This window comes from Ochotona curzoniae, unplaced genomic scaffold (genome assembly GCF_017591425.1).
Source record: "Ochotona curzoniae isolate NIBS_2020 unplaced genomic scaffold, NIBS_Ocur_1.0 contig_3520, whole genome shotgun sequence".
NCBI lineage: Eukaryota > Metazoa > Chordata > Mammalia > Lagomorpha > Ochotonidae > Ochotona > Ochotona curzoniae.
In genome coordinates, this window is record NW_024465894.1 from 25,430,422 (window position 1) to 25,454,800 (window position 24,379).

General features: G+C 40.8%; 1 protein-coding gene and 1 long non-coding RNA gene across 2 annotated transcripts in view; one reads left to right on the forward strand and one right to left on the reverse strand.

The window, feature by feature from the left end:
* Window positions 1-24,379, reverse strand: part of SPTLC3 (serine palmitoyltransferase long chain base subunit 3) — a 119,732-nt gene that overhangs the window by 69,979 nt on the left and 25,374 nt on the right. The window contains exons 2-4 of the mRNA XM_040981834.1: window positions 21,965-22,147; window positions 8,135-8,289; window positions 7,450-7,598 (exon numbers count right to left, since the gene is read on the reverse strand). Of these exons, the coding sequence (XP_040837768.1) occupies window positions 7,450-7,598; window positions 8,135-8,289; window positions 21,965-22,147 (487 nt within the window). The remainder of the gene's footprint in view (window positions 1-7,449; window positions 7,599-8,134; window positions 8,290-21,964; window positions 22,148-24,379) is intronic.
* The window catches only part of LOC121157504, a 153,263-nt gene continuing 134,368 nt past the window's right edge, over window positions 5,485-24,379 (forward strand). Inside the window, exon 1 of the long non-coding RNA XR_005884034.1 lies at window positions 5,485-5,527. This is a non-coding gene — a long non-coding RNA (uncharacterized LOC121157504). The remainder of the gene's footprint in view (window positions 5,528-24,379) is intronic.

Consider the following 24,379-nt stretch of genomic DNA (forward strand, 5'->3'; position numbering starts at 1 on the left):
TTGCAGCCACTTGGGGAGTGAACCAGTGGATAGAAAATCTTCCTCTCTGTTTCTCCTCCTCTCTGTATATTTGACTTTCCAGTAAAAATAAACAAATCTTTTTAAAAAGTTATATATTCTGTCAGCCGCTTCTTTTTATTTTCCTAACAATGTATTTTCCATCTTACAGAGGTGAAAATTGAGGCCTTGTGAGAATATAGATTCTCCCAATCCCTAGCTTGGTAAAAGAACAACTAGGATTTGAACCAAGTTACTTAATGATGGTTTTCAGTAACCACATTATAATTTTTGTGATTAAATGATATATGAAATCAATTCAGCAATTACTATTTTGAACAGATCTATTGATATACTTAATCAATTACTTAGTGTTGGCAATCCACTTATTTTCCTGATTTTTACATTGTTAACATCACTGAACTCATTTTTCTGGGACATGCTGGGACATCTTTAAATAATTAGACACGTTTTCTAAGGCAGAATTTCTCAGAATTACTAAGTTAAAATGACTTTCTCTTGAGGCATTTTAAAATTTGTCTTCCACTTTGTTGCATAAAGGTGTTCTTTCATTCCTTGGAAATCGTAACTTAGTGAAGTATGATAATTAAGTGTCTTCAGCATTATGAATAACTAGTAGGGCAGGATGTTTTTCATGGGTGCATTGGCTACTTACTTTTAGTCTTAATTCCTGAATCAACTTTTACATTTTTTAAAAAGATTTCATTTGAGAGGCCGAGGGGGCAGGGAGTGAAAGGGAGAGAATGAGATCTCCCACGTGTTGGCTCATCCCCGCAGTGCCCACAATGGCTGGGCTGAGTCAGGATGGGGGACTCAGGAGACGTCTCCCATGTGAATGGCAAGACCCAGCCGCCTAAGCAGTCACTGTTGCCCTCTCTGGTCTGTATTAGCAGGAAAGTGGCATCGGAGTGAAGCCAGGTTTCCAACCCAGTGCTCCAATGTGGGATACAGGCAGCCTGATCCATCTCTTAGCTGCAGCGCAAAAAAAGCATCCCTGGGTCTCTTTTTTTTTTTCCACAGGACACTTCACTGAGCTATAGTCTATGTGCAGAAAAAGAAGCAAATTACCAATGCAAAGCTCTGTTGAATTCCATAAAATAAACAGACACATAAACTGTTACATTATAATAATAAAAAGAAAATGGAGAATTTGCAGCTGCTGGAAAGCATCTTTGTGCTTCCACTGGTCACTCCCCATTGGTCACTCCCTGCTGGTCACTCCCCATTGGTCACTCCCTGCTGGTCACTCCCCACTGGACACTGTCTTTATGTTAGGAATAACTTGGTTCCTTAGCTTTTATCTCTGTTAACATTGTTTTCCACGTAGAGAGGTTTAAATATTTCTCTCCCTTGGCTCTGGTACCCTGAGGATTTCTGTGAGCACTTTTGCTGAATTCCCAAGAACAAGAGGACAACAGTAGTCTCCTGTGTGAATCAAGTTTGAAAAATCTGAAGGACAAACCCAGTGGCTTGTGGTTGGCTTGGAAGCAAGCTGTCCTCCTCCAAGCAGGGAAGGGTGCCCATTTTTCTATGGACCCGGGCGCCCTCAGTAACTTCAAATCAGCCTGTAGTCACTTAAAACAGAGTTCTCTCACCCAATAGGGCGTCCTGCCAGCGTGAGCTGAGTCACCTGGATGGGACGGAAGGTCTCCTTGGGTTGGAGATCTGAGTAAGGGTTTTCCATGTGACAACCCAGAGAAGAAGCCCTGTTCACACCAAGGAAGCTATACTCTGCCATTCGAACAGGACCCTTACTGGACAACACACAGAAACGTGTTCTGTACTTGCACTGTCCCAGTAGTTTTAGTTCATTCACTCCTTCACTTTCAGTTGTATTTATTTAGTCAGTGTTGGTGATGGTTGCTTTTTTTTTCCCTTTACTTTCAATCTCGAATACATAGACGTTATCTAGACAGAATTTACTAAGTTGTAATATGTGAGTAGGGACATCATTGATTTCTCTAGCTGGTCAGCAATTATCTTCAAATGAATCATGAAATAATTCTTTTCCAATGATCTGAAATACCGCTCTGGTTGTGTACAAATGAGTCCAAAATTGTGTGTGTGTGTGTGTGTGTGTGTGTTTCTAGACTTTTAGTTTAGATCTGTCCATTGCCAATCCCATCCATAAATAACATAAGGGATTACTTTTCAATCACATTTTCATTTGGGTAAGGACAGATAGTTATAATACTGAGTCTTTCACTTCAAGTCTCTGTTTAAGTCTTTCATAAAAGTTTTGTAATTTTTTTCTATAGGTTCTAAACATAGTCAAAATAAGTTTATTCCCCCCGTGCTTTCTATTTCTATTCAGAATGATTAAGCTCATCGCCCTCCTGTATATTCTCTTACTGATGATAGCTGATTACTGATTTTGCTTATAGGAACTTTAAAGAGACTTTGTAAGTCTTTTCTTATGCTGAAAAGTTTTAGATTGTGTAAGTATACAAGGTGGGAGAAAATGAGCCAAGACAGTTTTAAGCAAGTAGATTCAAGCTTCCCCCCCATCCCACTTTCCCAGTAGCCCCAAGAACAGCCCCTGCAGGAGTCAATCTTGCCTCGCTAAGATCACGGAAAACCAGAGAGGTGAACCTTTTGTTCCCTGACAACCTATGGTTCTTTGACTTTCTCCCATGATAGGCATGTACTAATCCTGTCATACAGTGCTCATTCAACAGATGCTCATCAACTTAACACATCAGAAAATAAAGGGATAATTACATTCTGTTGTACTTTGCAGGTTGTTTAGAGTGGTGGTCACAGCAGGTGCGGTTGTCTCTTCCCAGCTTGACCATGAGAGCCTCTGCTGTTTCACCACAATGCAGAACACGCTGCTGTGCTTGAGCTAGATGATGTCGACTCCATTCAGGAATCTTTCATTTTTATTCTATGTAGATGCTTACGAGGAATGGATGGTGACGTTTACAAATGCTTAGGAGCACCTATCGGAACACTTTCCCTCCATCAATACTTGTCAAATCTTGGCATCAACACTCAGTGATTCAATTGCGATTTCCTATCAGAATAACCTCAGTTTATTTAAGAGACAGATGTTTCAGCTTAGTACTTTTCTGGAATACATGCATTTCTGTTTTAAGCTGTAATAGCTCAGAACTTTTTCTTCTTACTGGCCCTTACTGTGCCGGCTGCCCAGTTTTCTCACTTCAGCCTTTTCTCTTGTGTAGGAAACTGTATGTTTTGTGTATTGAAGTGTGGATTCGGGAAAAGTACTGGTTTCTCAATATGATGCCCTTACGATTTTATTTCTCTGTTGATTCAACTGTTACATAGGAGAGAAATTTAAAACACTCGATAGTTTTTAAGAAAGCTTTTCCCCCTAATTCTGGTCCTAAATATTAGCTTTATTGCATTATGACCCAAATATATCACCTATTTAGCTTTTGCTTTTTGGAATTTAATGAGATTTTTCTTTGTGACAATAATAGACAGTGAAATTTTGTGAAAGATTAGATAAGCGTTTGCAAAGATGAATTACACCGATAATGTCTTAAGGTTCAACATCAACTCAGAATTAACCAGTAGAAGGTACATTGTTAATATCATCTATGTCTTTAGTTTTGTGTCTTCATCGTCAAGGATAAAGTGGTATATCATGGTCTTACATCACCTTTGCCATTTGTTATTTTTCTCGCTTCTTCTCTCCCCATGATGGCCTGGAAAGGAATCTGCATGCTTGGAGTGCACCCCACCCATTCCCTGTCCCTCTAGGTTTTAGTTGCACAGCAAAATCCAAAGCCAGGCATGTGTCCGCTGGATATTTAGGGAGCATGAAGCCTAGAAATGATTTATATTTTTGATGTGAGTGCCTCATATAGCTTTTAGAAAGTAGGTTTTTAATTGTTTTATGGTTTATAACTTGAGCTTCTGTTTTCCTTTTTATTCATATTTACATCTTACATTTAGGCAATTCATTTTCTTAACATTTCATGTTAATTGTGTGAAACTTGGCTCATGTTAAAAAAAAATTTTTATTTTTTGCTTTTGCCTTAAGGCTTGTTACACTCTGTCTTCCATTATTACATTAAAGTATTAAAGTAAATACCTTCCACATAGAAAAAAACCAGACTTTTTCTCCAGGTAAACAAATTCAAAGATTAAATGTGGAAAAAGACTTACTTAATGGAAATATTTCTTTTTGTTTGATGTTGGGTACTCAGTCACTATGAATGATTTGTGCACAGTTCTCACTCCTCCAGCTGGAAATCTAAAAATCTGTTTAACTTCAGAATCCCTCTGAACTTCTTCTATCGCATAGCATAACTTGTTGTCACAGAACATTTGGATGCAAGCCACTTCGAGTTTGAGTTCCAGGGCCTCTGAGAACATGTATAAGTCATAGGGTTTCCAGTTCACTTGTTCACTGCTCAGAACTGGTCAAGAATTGCAAGTACCACAACACTTTAACAACATGATCAATAAAAGCTAGACTGTCATTACAGTATCCTTGACAACAGCAAGAAGCATGGGCAGAGGCTATGAATGTGAGACGATTCAGTCTTGGGCATTTGGAGCAGTGCTGATAGGCCAGCGGGGCTGCCTGCATCCCAGTGGAAGTGACTGTGTAGGCGTTAAGACTCTGTTCGAAGCACACCTGGGAGGCAGTGGGTGCAGGCTCGAGTAGTTGGGGCTGTGCCACGTGGGAGGGGTGAGTGGGAGATCAGCATTGAGCTTCCATTCCTGGCTTTGGCCTGGCCAAGCTCCTGCTGTTACAGACATCTGGGAGTAAACCAGTGAAGGTGAGGTTCTCTCTGTTAATCTCTCTTTCTTTCTCTCTCTCTCTCTCTCTCTCTCTCTCTCTCTCTCCTCATGCTCAAATATAATGTAAAACATTTTAGACCTTTTAAATGCTTGATTGTTTTACTATGCATCCCTTCCCCTACATTAAACTGTGGAATACTAAACTACTCCCACAGCAGATCAGAGTTGCTCATGGTTCTGTATTCAACTGTTTTCCAACTGCACTCTGAAATGAACAGTAATATGTTGTTACAAATGGCAGTAGCACTTCTGTGCCTATCTGGAAATGTCATTTCAGCAGCAGTCATGGGCTTAGGTTAGCATTCGCAGCCTTGAGGTTAGCGACTCTTGGGCACTTTTGTTCATTGCTCTGTGCTGGCTCCCTCTGAGCACCAACACCAGGATCCTGGTGGCTGAAGCAGGGAGGTAAAAAACAACTGGCTGAGTATGACCTACCTCTATGTTTCAACTATTGAGATAACTTTAATTCAGTGGCTGTTTTTTTTTAAACTTACAGCATTTGAGTGAATTGAGATTTTTGGCCAATCTGTGTTCTCTTAGTAGACAGATCTGCTCTAGTTACTTTTTGTTGCCAAAGCAGTACATGTCTCTTATTCTTTTGTATATCTTAGATGTATCCTTTTGATTTCTCTTTTTGTTTTATTATTCTTTTGTAACATGAATTGTATTTACTTTTTTCCCCTGTAGAACCTTGAAAACTGTTTTCAAAGCTCCAGGAAGTTCCTTTCAAGTGAGTAATGTTCTCAAACTTTTACTTTTGCTTCCTAAAGAAGCTGTTTTCATTGCTCAAAACTGCTAAGCTTCCGTCTGTCTAAAACTCACTGTGCATCCATTCACACTGTTAAATATTTTTTTTAAATGTTTTCCAATGGCTGCTTTATATCTTGGAATGAGTACATTTCAGAACTGTGTTCCTTCTAATTCTTTTCATGCCATGTTATGATTATTATTTATATTACAGCATGCTTGCAAATGCCCTCTCTTTGTTTATGCCTTGACTGTTTATATTCATGATCCAGTCTGTTTGCCTAAAATTACTTTGGGTGGCTTCTCTTGGGATTTCTCACTGTTTACTTGGAAACTGTCAACATCTTCTTGGAATCTGGCCTCAAGAGCTGGGTGAAACTGGTAAATACTGAGAACTTTGCAACGTAGAAGGGTGAGCAAGTAGAGAAAGAACTTAGGTCATTGGTGTACTGAATGGGAGTTTTCTTTCGTGTGGGTTCTCTGAGGTTGACTGAACCTGCAGATTTGTGACCCATGTTCCATATATGGCTCCCATAGTAGAGACAAATTGTTGCCTGTGTTAGGCTCCTTCCCTTCAGTTTCTGCTGGCAAGGATGGAGGAATGTTCTGTCTCCCTGAGTTGTCACCGACGGAGTGGATTTTCTATAGGTTCATTATCCATCTGGTTTTGGAACAAAGCCAACAGTCCAAAGGCTACTGACTGTGTCTCTCGCGGAGGGGGTTATTCCCCAAGGCTCTGTCCATCTCCAGATGAGCGTCACCAGTGACTCAGTTCAAAATGCAGCACCTTGTTTTCATCACCAGCCTCGTGCCTCAACAGGAAGATCAGCAAGATCCCTTTCTAAAGAGATCTGGGTGACCAGTATTCATTTTGGAGCTTTAGCTAAGTATTCACTGAATGCTTGGCTAAAAAAGATACTTAGTCCAGTGGGAACTGTTTTACAGGTCTGAATAAGAGCATTGTTCTTAAAACCCTCCTACTAACTGTTCATCTTAGAAAAGCATGTGGTTTGATATTCACTAATGCTAAATCTCTTTTTTATTAGATTTGTCTCTGGTTCTGTTAGATAGGCCTGGTGAACTGGTGAAACCTGCAGGTGTCCTGGTGATGGTGAATTGCTGAGTAGGTTACCTAGGAGTTAGGATGATTTGCTAACTACACTGGGCACATCACTTAGATGCAGTGATCTGGCTTCCTCTGCCAAAAGATGGGCCTCACATCATCTATGCTGCTTAAAACTCAGGTTACATACTTTATGGGGTTTTTAATTTGTTGTTAAAAAATAAAGGAGAAGCTACATAAAAAGACTACAGTCATCGCAGAGACCCCTGTAAGAACAAGTTCTTAGCCCCTGCAGCAGAAGGATAGAGATTTTCTCGCAGACATTTCTTCCTTGGATAACAGAAGCATGTTTTCATTAAGAGGGAAAGGAAAATAGCAGTCTGCGCTACCAAGTTTGTTTATCTTGCTCCATCACTCACCATTTATTCACACATCACTCATTCACTCAAGGCAGCATTCCACCAGGCCAGCCCCTCTGACAGACAGCACGTATCCAAAGACGGAAACCAAAGCATTTTACTCAGTGCTGAGTATCAGTGAAAACAGACTGTTAAAGATCACCTAAAAGGAACTGTAACAGTTTCCTAGTTTAGAAACATGGTCAGGAGGGAGCCATTTTATCTGTTTAGGACGATCGAAATGTAATTCATGGAGTGCCTGGCAGCAGCATAATGTTTGAAATTTCCAAAATAGTCATTTTTTTTTTTAAAAACTCCTCTTACTTTCTGGATTTCATGGCAGTTTTTCAAAGCACACAGTCTAGATGCGATTTCCATTGAGAGATAGTCACAAGGAAGCTGACACTCAGTGGGACAAGATTTCAAAATAGTGAATATACATACCCATCTCATGTCTGGTGCTGGCCACACCTGTGCCGTATCTTTCTAAAACCTCCTTGACTGTCCTCATAGAGTCGTTGTACTTGGATACGAGCCCGAGGAAGTTATAGGATCCCATGTTGATGACGTCTTTGATGACCCTTCCCGTAAATCTGCAGGGGGACATGAGAGTGGAACGCAAAGGGCTGTCTCATTGGCTTTCACTGCTGAGTCCCCCGTGGCCCTGGCTCTGGTCCAAATCACATATTTTCTTTTTAACTTGCACTATTGTCAGCATAGCATGGTGTTCCCTTAGAGGAAAGTGACTGCATAATGACACGGGCCTGAGTACTACAGAAAGCTCCCTGGAGCCGTGGTGTACAACTTCAGCCCTGATTTTCTTGGCTGCTCATTTTGATGACAACTGTGTATACAGGGAACCTTGTGAAAGAACAAGAGCCCTGGTAACCCCTGTGGCCTTCAGCAAAAAACATGAGGGCAGAAATTTGTCACAAGTGCTGACTGGAGCTCTGTCCACCTGGCTCCGCATGTCCCTTCTGATTCGTGTCTCATTTCAATGACATGTAAACAAGCCATCTTGGCCATTTGATGACTGTGGCTTGCTACATGAGTGCTAAGGACTAGCTTTGCATATCTCTAACCTGGTATCCATGATAGGATTCCCAGCCCCTCCTGGTGACCGCCTCACCTGAACGTCCAGTTATAGTCATCAGACACCCTCTCCATCATGTCAAAATGAGGTCCTGGGGCACTGCACACTGGCCGGTTCCAGTTGTCTCGGATCCTCATATAGAGATTGCGAGTATAAAAATTCTCAAAGTCTTGATACAGGGGCACAAAATCCTATTGTAAAAAAAGATAAGAGGTTAATTTTTGTTTCTCACAAAAAAAAAAAATGGAAAAGAGGGGAAAACCTTACATTCAGAAATGTATTTATCTTAAAGAAAGAGTGAAAGGACATCCATCTGTTGATTCTGTTCCCCTGACGTCCACAATGGTCAGGCCTGGGCTGAGGTAAAAGTAATGAAATGAAGAAGTTCCCCTGTGGGTAGAAGGAACCCAAACACTTGAGGCATCATTACTTCCTCCCAGGGTCCACATGAATGGAAAGTTACAATCAAAAGTAGAGCTAGACACTGAACTCAGGTACTCCAAGGTGGAATGTGGTATCTTATCCACTACGACAAAGGCCTGCCCCATTCGTTGCTCTCTCTCTTTATTTTGCATTTCGTGTAATTCGCAGGCAAGGGCAATATGTAGAAGAGCCGTGTAAACAATCCAGCAGCAGATCTGTGGTTTGGACAAGGGTCAGTGGGCAGTGTAACAAACGGGGTCCATGGGTGAGGTCTTTATGCTCAAAAAAACTTGTCCTGTGATGTGGAAGGTAATATATGTCATAAATCAGAGTAACAATGAGGACAGTACAATACATTACACATCCCATAAGAAGTGATAGAGATAAGAATTCTTTTTTTTTTTAAGATTTATTTTTATTATGTTTTTATTGGAAAGGCGGATATACAGAGAGGAGAGACAGAGAGGAAGATCTTCCGTCCGATGATTCACTCCCCAAGTGAGCGCAACGGCCGATACTATGCCGATCCGAAGCCAGGAGCCTCTTCAGGGTCTCCCACGCGGGTGCAAGGTCCCAAAGCTTTGGGCTGACCTCGACTGCTTTCCCAGGCCACAGGCAGGGAGCTGGAAGGGAAGCGGGGCTGCTGGGATAGAACCACCGCCCATATGGGATCCCGGGCGTGCAAGGCGAGGACCTAACCACTTGTGCCACCGTGCTGGGCCCTGAGATAAGAATTCTTGTAGGCTCCCTACCAGGGGAATATTCTAGAAGAATGACAACTGGTGTTTCTGTCTACCATAATTGATACAAAAATTAGCCAAGACAATCATTGGTATTAACTGTTGTATTCTGAATTGTCCCTGCTTGTTGCATTTTAGAAGTGTGGATGAACCTGAATTTTTGGACCTGCCAGCAAAATTGCTGTAAGCAGGTAGCTGGCTGTCGGGGGTTGAAGACCTGGAGATTGAGATGAGAAGCAAGAAGCTAATGGAGGCACCTTGTCTCTCTCTTACTTGAGGTTAACCCACCACTGGAGGGATCTGTGATCCACAAGGCATGTCCAATTTTATCATCTGGCTTAAAACAGTGTGAAGTAAAAAATGCCAAGAGTTACACCGATGGCCCAAGCCAAGTGCTTTGAACTTTTATGTGAGTAGGGTAGTGGGGAGAAGAGTCCCATGTGACATGCAGGAATGTTTGCAGAGGGCACCCAGGGTGAATGGGTGTGTGGGTTGGAAGTATGGAGTGTATTGAAGAATGAGTATGAATCAAACTTAAGGTATCTGTGGCCATTCTTTCTCAGAGCCCACGGCAGCTCTGACTTCACTTCCATTCCAAGGTCTTGATCTGTCTGGTTTCTGGTTATCTCTGTGCACCCCCTCCTGTCTACTCTCTCTAGCGTGCATGAAGTTGCCATGTTATCTGAGAACAGATGGTGGGAGTCTCAGCCATTCTGTAGGTAACAGGGCAAAGGGAATAGTTAGTAGTGAGTTTTCCTGAGCTCCCTGCTCTCCTGTACTTTGTGAAATGGACTTGCTTTCCTAAAAACAAAGAAGACTGTGGCAAAAGTCTTTGTAGAGGCGCTCCTGATGCTATGGCTTTGACCGACCTGTCATCCTCTGGGGTGACTCACTGCAGAGGAAAATAAAGGGAGGCTGCAGATTTGGAAGGCAGGAGGCTGTATCCAAGCCACAGCCCTTTCTATCACTTCATCCTCTGATCTTCAGCGAGAAGGGCATCCTTTCCTTTGAAAATCTCACAATCTTACACCAAACGTGGGCCCTCCAATCAGCTTTGACACAGGCTTTGTTCTGACTTCAAACTACAAGTTCATGATAATTATATGGCCCTTTCATGTTCTCACAGTTCAAAAGACCAATTAAAAAATTGTTATTATTATTATTTTGATGATCTTTACATATTTGATTAGGGTGCAAAAGGTCAGTGGCTACAGGAAAGTGGATAAACCATTATTTCCACATTTTCTTTTTTCCTTCGTGTATCTGGTGGAAGAGGGGAAACAAAGGGAGAAGCCACACCCACCCCCCAAGCATCCCAGGTTCCCCCATGTGGGGCATGCTCCGAAAGCACTGCTCAATTGGTTTCGATAGTTCAACTGTTCTGAATTGCTGCCAAGCTTGCCATCCCAAGCACGATGAAATATCTCCAGAATCCAGTGGCTGACATAGTCCACCTTAGAATCTCTGCTTGCCCAGATTTTCACTGCCAATACTTGGCTGGGGTAGTTGATCAATGTGTTCTGTTCTCTGTAATGGTACCAAGTGTTCTCTGCAGGTTCTAATGTACTACCATATCCTCCATGTGCACCTGCATATGCTGTCCACCGTTCTGTCTAAGCCACTGAGGAGGCCCAGCTCTGACACATGCACTACACGGTCAGACCATGGAACCTACAATTCTCTTCATGGTTGGGGTTCTGAGTTTAGCAGTTCAGTTGGGGGGATCCCCAAAGAAACTGAGGTGATCCCAGACCTCATTCTTGTGTGTATCTACAATAGAGGGTCTAGCACAGACCATCGCCCCAATCAGCCTATGCATATGTTGGTGGTTACAAGTGCTGGGTTAGTTCGCCCTCCTGCCCTGCAAAAAACCGCTTTCTGAGATGGCTCATTTCTGAACTATTTCCCATTGACTTAATGTTGTCTCTTTCACACTGTTTGTGTTTTGTGGATTACTTGATGCTAAGCATTATTTGTGTCCATATATAACTCTTAAAAGCCTTACTTGAAATGATTATATATATATGTGTACACACACACACACACACACACACACACACACATATACATACATCTAACAAGGAAAAAGAAATAGGTCCATAAATAGTATTTTGGGACTCTGAGATCTGCACTTTGTCCAGCCTTTAGCTTCACCTATGTTGCTAGGCAGGGACTTCAGAGCAACTGCAGGCTCACTTCACCTTGCTCCCCATTCAAACACAGGTGAAGAGATAAAAACCTAACATGCCAACGAGAAAACTAAGCCCCACAGCTCACTAGACTCTGATGGAAGTGACAGCTGGTCCCTAAGTTGGAGTGGTGTCCCCATATCCTGCCTTATTAAGACACATCATCCTGGCTACCTGAGAGAGGATGAGGACCACGTCCTCCTGCCCAGGATCTCTGCCCCCACACACAGATTCAGAATTTGTTCCTATGGACAGGTGAGCAGCTTCCTCTTTACTGTATCAAATGCTTTGAGGGCAAGTTTCAGGGATTTAAACCTGTCTTGTGGGATGAGGGTGCTAGGAAAGACATTCACATTCTGTCAAAATTATATGAATTGGGGGTGCAGTAATGTAGTAGCTAGGGTCCTCACCTTGCATGTGCCAGGATCCCACATGGGTACCAGTTCATATCCTGGCTACTCTGATTCCCATCCAGCTCCCTGCTTGTGGCCTGGGAAAGCAGTGGAGGATGGCCCAAAGCCTTGGAATCCTGTACCCACATGGGAGACCCAGAAGAAGCTTCTGGCTCCTGGCTTCAGATTGGCTCAGCTCTGTTTGCTGTTGGGGTCACCTGGGGAGCGAATCAGTGGATGGAATATCTTCTTCTCTGTCTCTCCTCCTCTCTGTATATCTGACTTTCCAATAAAAATAAATATATCTTTTTTTTTTAAGAAGTTGTATGAATAAAGTGCTTGTGAGTCTCCTAGGAAAAGGAATGCTGGAGGTTTTTGTTTAGCTACACGGAGTTATTTCTCTGCACACAATGCAAGTCCCAGCTGGAACCTGATAGGCCGTCTATATGCTCCCAAGGAGACCAGAGCTTGGGAACTCGCTTCGACTTCCAGATCCGGTTTGGGCCTGTCCTCTTCTTCCCACCTGTGTGACTTGCTCCCTCGTCTGGGTGTACTCCACCCCATTCCTTCCAGCAGTAGGGAGCCTTCTGCAGGACCTGCCAACACTTCTGAAAGGTCAATGTCCTCTAGCCTCAGGCAGGTTTCCCACAGTGTTTTAACTAGAGCAAAAAATGAAGCTGAACTTGATCTTTCATAACAAGAAGCATTGCAGGAGGACATATCTTTATCTGTAGAAGTAATTTGTTATGCTCACTACCTTTTGTTTTTCTTTCTGACACAAGTGACTAAATATAGTAGGGAACTTGGAGTCATAAGGACTTAACCATTTAACAGGTAGGGTAGAAAAAAGGGTGAATTCAACCTAAAAATATATCTAGAAAAAAAAATGGGCTTTTAAAATTTGCAATGTGACACTTTCTTTTTTCTACCTTTATACTTGTAATTTATAATTTTCTAAGTATTAAAGATGGTTCTACCACATTTACATACATAAAGAGGCAGTACCTTAGTGGACTTTTGCAAATTAAGAATTATACCCAGGTCCCAAACCAATGCTTTTCTAATAAACCATGCTGCAGGACTTGGTGCTTAGAGAGAATTGAAAAGAACTTCTGGTATACCAGAATGTGTTCTTCTTGTTTGATTTAACCACACTCCCATTCTGCAGCAGCTAGAACCATGGCTTTATACAAAGAGATAACATCACCATATTCATTCCTGTCCACACTGACCCTTCTCTCACGGCACATTTTTTAATATTTCTTTAAGGAAACTATTTTTTTTTCTCTCTCTTATCAAAATGGAGCTCAAAATAACAGAACAGCTTCGTGCTTTCTTCCCTTTAGTTTATGGCAAGGGTGATTACCCAGCTAATTTGAAATATGAGAAATCCGAAGCAAAAGTAGCAAAAATTTTGATTTCTCAAGGGATTATATGGGCATTAAATAAAGATGGCAGACTCATGATTTGCATGTTCTCATGAAATGATATTTTAAAAATAACGTTACTGATACCTAGAAAGATAAGCAAGTCACCAACAATTCAGAAATTTTGAAGAATTATTAAAGCAGAATATAAACAAAATACAGTACATGAAGAAATAAAACCATAGGAAGTCACAGCACACAAGCATTATCAGAGAAAACAAATGCAGATGTATGCTAATTGTTGCAGCTTCAAGCCAAGAGTGAAGAGCCATCAAGAGTTGACCATTAGTTCTTGTGGTAGTAACCATTTCAACAATGCTTAAAACATATCAGAGCAGTACACTACATACACAGTACATAAAACTCCATCATTTATGCCCCAACAAAGCTGCAAATCTTTTAAAAAGGGAAATATTAAAATATATATTGAACAAAATAAAGGTACCCAAATCTGAAAGAAGTAGTGTTTACAATAAGAAGTAAAAACAAAACAACCAAAAATATGAGCATGAAACATGATAGCAGGAAGAAGTTTAAAATCTTGGTTATTAAAATAGTGTATTTAACCAATCATGATTGGCAAAGTTTGGCTAGCTTTTACAAAACCAATCATTCCAATGACTCTAAGTAAATGTGGACAAGGTTACTACAATATGGAACCTTTCATACTTGTTTGAAATCAGTCTGTAAACAGCTCATAAGAGGCAAACATTTTATGGACATGTAAAATATTGAAACTAGACATGGCTATTGGAGAATTCTAATGTCAGGTAAGACAGTGCTTGAGGTAAGGCACATGGCAAAGGGAAAATCCACCAGTAACTCTGGGAGCCAAGAACTTTTATGGATCTGCCAGTCACACTGTAACACATTCAAAAACTAAAAGGGACAAACCCATAATCACCGTAGAATACATTAACATGCACATTAAAAAATTAGAGTAACAAATTACTAGTTAAATCCACAGAAGTTAGTTGATACAAAATGTCAGCCCAACAGGAAATACCCATGTATAGTTTTTGTTCATCAGGAAGGCATGGACAATTCTGAGAAGTTCCAGTACAATTCTCTGAGAAGCAAGGAAGGAAAGAATCCATTGAAGCCATAGCGTACGATTGCAACATGAAAAAAGAAAAGTATTTTTCAATATACTGCAACAACAGATAGTATTGAAGAAAAGATCATCTCAGTAAGGTCAAGCTAAAGAGATCCTACCCAACAAGGAAGAAATGATGCAACTTTGATAAAGATCATCATCAAGACTTTATTGGGAAAAAAAATAAAAAGAAGTACATAAATGGAGAGACATATCCTGTTTGAGTGTTATAAAAATGTCAAAATTTCTAAAGCTACCATAAATTTAAGGTATTCCCAATTAGAATGACAAGTTTCTTTTTTCCAGATTTAGAGATTCAGTACGTGATGAAGCAATTTGAAAGGATAGTCTAAAGTAAAATTTTAAGAATTACTTTAAGACATGTAACATTACCTAAAAAAAAAATAGAGTATTTTATATCAATGGGTAAAAATATAATGAATGATATTAAGACAACTGGAAATGTCTTTAATAATATTTGCTCCATCCGATTGAATCTATAAAATAGGTGTCTGAGATCACAGAAGTAATGAATGAATCCTAGGCAAATACAGTATTACTTTAAGATTAAAAGTTTACACACTTGCTAAACTATCACTAACTTCTCTCCTCAAAGAGAAGAGAATAACAACAGAGAAAACCCGAAACAAGTTATTGTATGTGCTTTAAAATGTATGCGTAACTGTTTACAAGTAAATGATCAGCAAACCGAAAAATTTAAAACACATTTATTGGTCAAGTTATTGTTGCAAAGATATTTAGAATTTGACTAGAGCAATGGAAATATACCTTAAGAAAGTTGTGAGCAATGATATGGATAGGCAATAACAGTAAGCATAAAATAAGTTCAGTCTTATTATTAACCAGGAGATTGCAAATTAAGAGTGAAAAATATGCATCTTTCATACTTGCCAAAAAAAATAAGTTGATAAAATCAATATACCAAGTATTGGAAAGCAATCTCTGACAGTGTTTGCTTGACTTTGGCTAAGCACGCTTTTCTGAAAAGCAATATGACAACATTTTATGGAAGTTGAGAATGCCACTTCCAGAAATTTCTCTAGAATAAATGCAGATGCTGCTTATTGACATAATATTTGCAACAATAACAATTAGAACATGAACAAAATGTGACAGCTTCATATTATGGAATACTATCCTATAGCTATTCAAAGGAATGAAGCAATATTGCACCAACTCTCTCAGCACTGGGTTTGGCAAAAAAAAAAAAAAAAGAAAGAAAGAAAGAACTTGCAGAACAGTGTGTATGTTAGAGTCCCACTGATGGAGAGACAAGGACTGAGTAGTTACACATGGAGCACAAGTGCATAAAAGGGACAGGAAAGAACCTCAGCAGGCCTGCTTTGGGGCTTTGTTTCCGTCATAAAAAGACAAAAGACAATGACAGCAGCCCCATTAGGGCTTGTCATAATACTTGTCTAGAATTTGGCTTTGTACTGTGTCCATGCACAGATGTAAACTTTTGTAGTAAAATAAATACCTGTAATTCTTTTCGTCTACACACATTAAGGAATTCCCAGATAGAACCTTCCTTGCCAACAGGTTGGGCTTGGGGCCAAGAACAAAGGGTCCAGGATGACTTAGAGGGGAGAAGTCTAGCACAGCTGGACTGGCTGAGTCATCTCCTCCTTAGTGGCATCTGGCGCAAGGCCAACTGTGTGGGTGGAGGAGCATAAAAGGAGTAGAGGGAACATGCAAGTGGAAGTTCTATGTTCTCAATGAGATAGCAAGCTGAATTATTAGCTAGAAGTCAAGCGGGCACCCACACCAGGATGTGGGCATTCCAAGTTATAGTGTAACTGCTGCAAGGAAATTCAACCCCTAGATTTATCTTTTTTACTCCATTTTCCCATTAACATGTTGAAGTATCCTTGACTCAAAGTCCATGAAATTTAAGCTATACAGAAGGAAAGCAAATTAGGTATAGGGAATTGTAGGAGAATCAAAAGAACTTAAAAATCAAGGGATGCCAAGGTCCCTGGACAGAGGAGGTGATACTAGTCAGAAAGCTGGTAGGGACAAATCTCCGGGGCCAGCTGGCTCTTTACAATGTGTAACCAAAGTTGAGAAGCACGGACCCAGTGTTATCAACTGCTCATGTGTACTGGTTAACTTTCAAGGGCAACCCACAATAAAGTACTTGTAGGCTGGGACTGCCTGTTGTAGATTTGGTCGTGCATGTGATGGGGGCTGGTACCCTCCCCCTGAGCACAGGTGATGGCTGAACTTCACAGGGAGGACCCTCAGAGCAGCAGTGCTTCCCAAGCCTTAGTGTTTGTCCATCTCACCCAAGGAGCATGACAAAATGAGGGCTTGCTTCCACGGTGCTGGAGCAGGCCTGAATTCTATCTCACCCTTAGTTCATGCTGAGAAAGGTGAGTGGATGCCAGCGGCATCAGCATCACTGGCCTGCTGTGGAAGCTTGTTTATAAGCTGCAGAACACTGGCTGTTGAAGCAGAACTGGCATGTAAATGTGACCCCCAGATAATGTGTAAGCACATTGTTTTAAAACGTTGGCTTGCTTCTTTGGGTATACCTGGGAGGCTTATAAGAATCTCACTCCTCCCCCTCAAAACAGAAACAAACAAAAACACCATACTACAGAGGCAACAGCAAAAACAAAGAACAGTTGAATCAGGTTAACTGTAGCTAAAGCCCAGACATTTGTATCGTTTAAATCTTCTAAGGCTACAGTTCCCACTGGTGAACCGACTGAGAGTCAAGTCGATGGTGGGCAGGGTTGGGCTGGGCCACAGCACCCATTGGTTTACATAAGATGAGCCTGAAGATAGAACTGACTCAGAAGTTGCAGCTGCCAGTGTATGTGTGTGTGTAGGCTGACATGGGTGACAGATTGAGTCAGAACCCGTAGTGGCAAACACACACAAGAGTCAGGCCTAGCATCGCCTCAAACAGAAGTGGGGATCCCTCCAACTGAACCACTAAACTCAGAACTCCAACCATGGGAAAAATAGCAAGATCTGTGATCTGACCGTGGAGTGCATGAGTCAGAACTGCCTCCTCAATGTCTTAGAGCAGTGGGCGGCATGCCCAGATGCACATGGAGGATATGGTAGTCCATGGGACCTGCAGAGGACATCTGGTAACATGGCAGAGGAAGGAGAGCAGAAGAGATTGCTCAACTACTCCAGCAAAGCATTGACAGCAAATATCTGGGTGAATGGAGACTCTGGGATGGACTGTGTCAGCAGATGGGCCATGAAAGGACTTCTCCATCCTTGGATCAGTGAGATCAACAGCATTTTAGAACTCTAATCCACTTGAGCAGAACCCTTGGAACAAGCCCCAATCAGGGACCCTAGGATGACATTGGATGGCCATTCCTCATCCTCGGGTACTGGGGCAGCGAGGAGGCTGGGTGCAGCTTCTCCCCTAGGTTTTTCTCTTCCCCCAGATACAAGAGGAAGTGGGGGAAGATTTGGAAACAATGTCTCATCCACACTCCCCTAGAAATCTACCTTTCCCACGCTGGTCAACTTTGTAAACATTATCAAAAATTAAAAAAGAAAATAAAATTTTAAAAAAGAAGAAGAAAATCCTCTTCTCAGTGATTCAGTGAATAACAGAGGTGTGACACACTGATCTAACTAACTCAGCCCCTCCTGTGCTGCTGGATGACATGTTCAGTACTTAAGGGATACCCAAGTGAAGCTTTCTGAGTTTGGCCCCATGTATGTCCAGGCAGAAAATCAATGCTTGGTCCACCACCAGGCTCTAATATTGAGCCACATCAGTGGTGTGGCACGCTTGGGTCTCACTGAACCTGTTTAATATTGGAGAAGCATGGATCTGTGGAATGAACTGTGCTTCAAACCTGTAACATTTCTGAGAATGCTTACCATTGATTGATCATGCTTGCTGACATTCCCTTCAAATGTTTTCAGAATTGAACAATTGAATCCTTGGAGGTCTTTGAGTGTGGCTCCACTCTACAGGGGCCATTATAAGCCCCCAAATGGAGAATTTAGGCAAAACAGTTAAAGCTTGTATCTATCAGTATTGTTTTTTTTTTTTTCTTTCTCGTTGATAATGTAAACTTATTGCTAGTGGAATCTGTCTGCCTAGATAGGTACCCTGGACCTGTGACTTCTTTCCGTGTTCTCTTAGAGAGGTGTTTTGATTTTTTTTCACTTGATTAATAACAAAATGGAAAGAAAATCCACTTATTATCTTTAAAGGAAACCATATTTGTTCCCTGACACTGATTCATGAGTGCATTTTCTTTTCTGGTATCATTCTGCTGGTTCATCTTGTGGGGCCATTTATTCTGCACCTGCATATACCAACTTTTTGCATGAAAGCATGCTCATTTCTGGAGAATATCCAAAGAAATAGAGATCACTGGAAAATAGCATATTCCAGGTTTGGAGCACGAGACTTCCCGAGGATCTCAGACAATGCATTGATAAAAAGCAAAGGTGCAGTCAGAAGGAAGTGCAAGTCCCAGTAAGTGGATAAAGAGTCCGTCTGTAGACATGAGTGAGCAAGTCTCACCTCCCTCCATAACAGTAGCAGTTTGAACCCACCGAAGGTTCTAAATTTTTAAAAGGGCTCACATGAAACAAATAATACTCACTAAAAGCGTATCATATACAGATCTAAATACCATGCTGAGTCTGTTGACTGAGGGTCTCCACCTCTGAAGATCAAAGAGGGTGTAAAGCATACATTTTGCAAAGAAAATGAAAGATACTGATTTAATGTAAACATCTCCCTGTGGGGGTGATGCAAGTCCTTCTTGCAGCAATAGGGACCAGTGTTAAGGAACAATGATGTTAGCCCTAGACCATCATTTAGGACTAAAGTACCCGTGCTCAAGCTGCCAGAGCATGGCAAGCTTATAGCTCTCTGTGTATTACCTGGGCCATGATGGGATGATCTGCTCCCTACATTTTTGTAAATGATCTTTATTGTGACTTCTGATGCCTATTAAATTCCCCAGTATTATTTCTTCTTTTCCCATCTTCTCATGTTTTTTTTCTTTCTGTCCTCCCTGGGAGAACTCACATGCCATTTCTTGGGCCTGAATTCAGCTCCATAGGTTGGAGCCAGGTGACAGCTGTCATGGCAGCCATTGCGGACTTGGCTCTGGGGGTCCAGAGCTCCATCTTCAGCTGTGAATTATTTAGAATCAATTTGCCAAAAAGAGAACTTCCCAGTGTCCCCTCCTCCAATCTCTCTCATCTTTTTCTCATCTCCATGAGTGATTCTACCTTGCACCCAGCTGCTTAGATCAGAAACCTGGAGATGGCCTATTCTTTCTCCATCTTCTGAATTTCCCAAGCTGAAGCAATTGTTTCTATCTTCAGCTCTTAGCCATCCTGTGGCCTTATGCCCTGTAACTACTTCTATGCTCTCCACACTGCTTCCAGCTAAACTAACTCACCTAGATGTGTCTAAACTACATTTCTACACCAGCCTCTTCATATTTTCTTCTCTTTGCTGCATTCCTACAATCCATTTTTTTTATAGACCAGAGAATTATCTTTTTAAACTGTAAATAGGCATTCCTCTGCCTGAAGTCTTTCAATGCATTTTCATTGTTCTTACGGTCAATGTTCATGGCTTATAAAAACCCATTATAGTCTGACCCCAATGCCTCTCAAATAGTTTTCCTCCCTACACACTCCCACTCACTCCCAACACTCTGATCATTGGAATCCTTTTTTCTTTCTTGAATGTATAACACTTTCTCTCACCTTTGCACCATCTCCCAAAAGACTCCCTCCCCTATCTTGGCTCGCTGTTGGACTTACTGCTAAATTATTACCCTTTAGCTCTCATTTTAACTTTCTCTTCCTCCCAGAAGCATTCCCTGAATGCCAAATTCAAGATGGAGTTTCCCTTTGCTCTCACTTACCTGTATTATACCACTTTCACATTTCTTGCTTTCTCATGGCTGGTTCTCTGAGGGCAGGTACTGTGTCTACCATGGTTATTCTGATTTCCACAGTTGGTTGCATGGTGTGTGGCACAAAATATACACTCAAAAGTGATCCCCCGTTACTAATTAATTAACATATTCCTTTGCACAAGCAGTGATTGGCTTGGAAAATGTTCTCCTTTGCAACCTTTCTTGTTTAACCAACTCTCGCTTACCGTGGCTCACACTTTAGCACCATGACTTCCTGACTCCTAGAACGAGTATAAGGCATTGAAACCTGTGGCCCACATCACCCTCCTCCTGACCATAAAAAAAATTAGCATAGGATTTGCTGTAAAGTCGTTTGCATAGCAGGCTTCAAGTTTCCTGATGGCAGGACCTGCCTTTTCTGTTATGAATATTAGCATCAATTAGTATATAGCATATACTCAAATGCACTTGACTTAAGACAATTTGAAAAGAGATGTTGCAAATGACTGGCATTGGGGTTGGATTGCCCACATCTCTTATCAGGGCACTTGGGTTTGAATCCTGGTTCTGCTTTCACTGTTCCAACTGGGAGACAGCAGCTGGTCCCTGAAGTCATTGAGTTCCTCTCACCCACCTGGCTACACTGAGTTCCCAATTCCTGGCTCCAACTTTGCCAACCACTGGCTATTGTGGGCTTTTGGAGAAAGAACTACCAGACTACCAGACAAGCAATCTCTCTCTCTCTCTCTCTCTCTCTCTCTCTCTCTCTCTCTGTGCATCTGTGTTTCAAACAACTTTCTTTTATGGTTGCATCACAATAACAAATGCTTGTCTTACTGTGGATACTAGTTACTAAGTTACATGATTTGAGGGTTTCTCATCATATTACTTGTGCATCACCTATGTGTTTGTGTGTTCAAGACTTTAACCATGCGGAACGGTCCATGCACATTCATTCATCCCAAAGGCAGTATTTCATGACATCATAAATCCTTTTAATTAATTGGGGGAAATATAATACCATAATTCAGATTCTTCATAGATCTCTAATTATTTTCTATGTTGTCCTCTAGTTCTATGCAAAAAGAGATGATGTATCCTTTCTTAGGCTAATTATACCTGGCTCAGTGATTCTGATTATGGTCGATTTTGCACCTACAAGATATTTTGCAGTGTTTGAAGGAAGTTTTGATCATTACAAGTGTGTATTATTGGTAATGGTTAATCTAATGTATAGAATTCAGAGACGCTGTGAAAATGCCTGCAATGTACAGTGCAGCCTCCCACACTGAATTATCCAGTCTAAAATACCAGTAGTGCCAAAGCTGAGAAACTGACATAGCTGAAATGAAAGTGACTTATTTCACCCAAACACCCTTTTGTATTTCAGGACAGAGCATACATAATATTCAGTTCAACTAGAAAACTGGAGGGTTGTCCCACTGGGGTGTTTATATGCTTATTTTGATGTCTTTGTTTTTTTCTAATTGTACTTATCCATTCATGTCCTTGAATTGTTACAAAAATTAAATATTATGATTTGTGGGAAAAATCCTTAATTCAGGATATGACCAGGAGTAGCTGCCCAACAGATGCCTGTTAAAGAACAGTTCTCTACTTTGAAAGGAGAGAAGGTAGAGGCAAAGATGGATGGGGTTCGTCCTGAATATGTCATTTTTTCAGGATCTGTACACATACATACCTTTTGTTCTTCCCGCTCCACGGCTGCATTGCATTTTTCTATTCCCCAATTTCTCAAAAAGTCTCTAAGATAACCAAACAGGGTTCCAATTCCATAGCCCATGTACGTGAACACCATAACATGAAGAGGTGCTTCTTCAAAGAAGTCCTCCATGTCTGCATGCATATGTGGCTTCCCATTTTGCTGAAAACACAAAAGAATATCCAAGGTTAGTACCTTCCCTTGCCAATGTCTCATGATACTTAGAATTTTGGACTTACAAATTTTTCAATTTCCAAGAATACATTTAAGGTGAGGAACTACTGCTGAAAAAGAAAATCAAAATCAGTCATTGAAGAGACTAATCAGACTTGCAGATTTTATTTTATAACCCCTTACCAGAGAATAGTTTTAAGCAAAAATTCATAGCACATCTTCAAGCCATTAGTTGCAGTTAATATGGTTTTGTAGCATGCCAAAGTCCAGCTCCTTGGCTCACTCCCTAATTGCAAATATCACTTCATTAACCCAATTAGTCGAGTTAGCAAATTGTTTTGCAAACGGTGGAACAACTAGTCATTCTACTTTGTTATCATGATGTAACATACAATACTCAGCATCACCTGTGCAGTATTTAACATAGTCAAGCTTTTACATCTAATTTCCATTTTATACAAAATATCAAAAGAGAGGAGCATGGTCAATGAATGCACAAGAAAACAACCAGACAATGTGAGATTTTTCTTCATGGCAGTTAGCCTTGTCTTTTCAAAAGGTGAATTACCACAAAGGAGAAGAAGGCTAGACAGGGGAATTTAAGAACAGCAGCCAAGCAGTGAGTGTTCCTTCAGTAGATCTAGACTTTTAAAAAATTCACACGAGAAAGCAGGAGAAACGATATATTTTACACAACTGTAAGTTGAACTGAGGACTACAAATATAGATTATTAAGGAATCATTGCGTTTTTTTAAGAATGAGACTATTTTACAGATATGATTTTTGCAGCCATAATGAAGTATTAAGGGACAAGGTACTATGAGAGTTGTAATTTTATTTCAGATGTTTTGTCAAAATTGCATATAAACTTGGAAACAACTGTACAAAAATGATAAGTATTGAATCTAGATGGTGATTATTTGGATTTTTCATTATATTATTTTTCTATTCCTTTGTGTGCTTGAAATTTTTCGTGATAAATAATTTAAAACTTTCCCCTTTATTTTAAGTAGAATGATTTCAATGGGAACATAGAATTTTAGGACCAAATCATGTTGATTATTGTATGATCGGCACATGGCACCTCAAGATTTATTCAGTGAATTAGTAAAGAGATTATTTCTAATGCAAAGATTTAATTAAGCTTCAGTTCTTAAAATACTAAATGCATGCACGCATTGTTTCATTATGTAGACGTATATCACTTCTCCAATTCAACATTACCCAACCATATGACACATAAAAAGTGCTTTGACTACTTGGAATATGCAACTTTTAGTGATTTACAAGAAATTGTGAAATGTGTACTAATATTTCATGTGTTGATTAAGCTTATTTAGAATTATGTAAAGGCAAGTCTAAAGAGTTGTGCGGGTTTTTCCCACAGTGTTTATAATGACCACATCTAACAGAGACTTCCAGAGCAGAAAGCCTTCCAGTCCTTCTTTCCTCTGTGTTGTTTCAGAGGCAGCATTCCTGGAATCTCTGTGTGAGTTAGTCATGAAATAGATGCTAGTGTTGGCTCCTGTCTAATTTGGCTTCTCTCAACACTATCTGATGATTTGATTAATGAAAACGAGAGAGTATTACTTTATCTGAGGCAGTGAATGAAAAGTGAATGAGAGAAGTTATGCTCTTCGTTGCGTATGGAATCATGATCATACGCTACATGAACAGCCTGTGTGCCAGGTGTCCTTCCATCAGTCCTGGAGGTCTGGTGGATGACGGAGCTCGCTAACCTAGATAAAAGCGGAGTCTGTTTCTCCTGGAATAGATCATGCAAGGGAGTGTGTGGTGTATTGGGCCAAGATTGGTGCAAATGGACACAAAATAGAGCAAAATGTAAATGTCACAGTAGTGACACAGAAGGAAGGACCTATCCCATTAAGCATTTATGAGTGGTTTCCAGAAAAAAGGTTGAGTTGGAACAAACTATTTTAAAGATTTATTGTATGTATTTGAGAGGCAGAGTGACACAGTTAGGGGGAGGAACAAAACATGAAGAGATCTGCCACTAGTTGGTTCACTGCCCAAGTGGCTGCATGGATAGGGCTGGGCCAGGACAAAGTCATCAGCCTGCAACTCCATCTGGATCTCACATGTGTGGGAGGTCCATCTTCCACTGTCTTGCGTAGCATATGAGCAGAGACACTGATCAGAAGTGGAACAATTGAGACTCAAACTGGTGCTCTGGGGAAGGTGGAGGTGGGCGGGGAGCA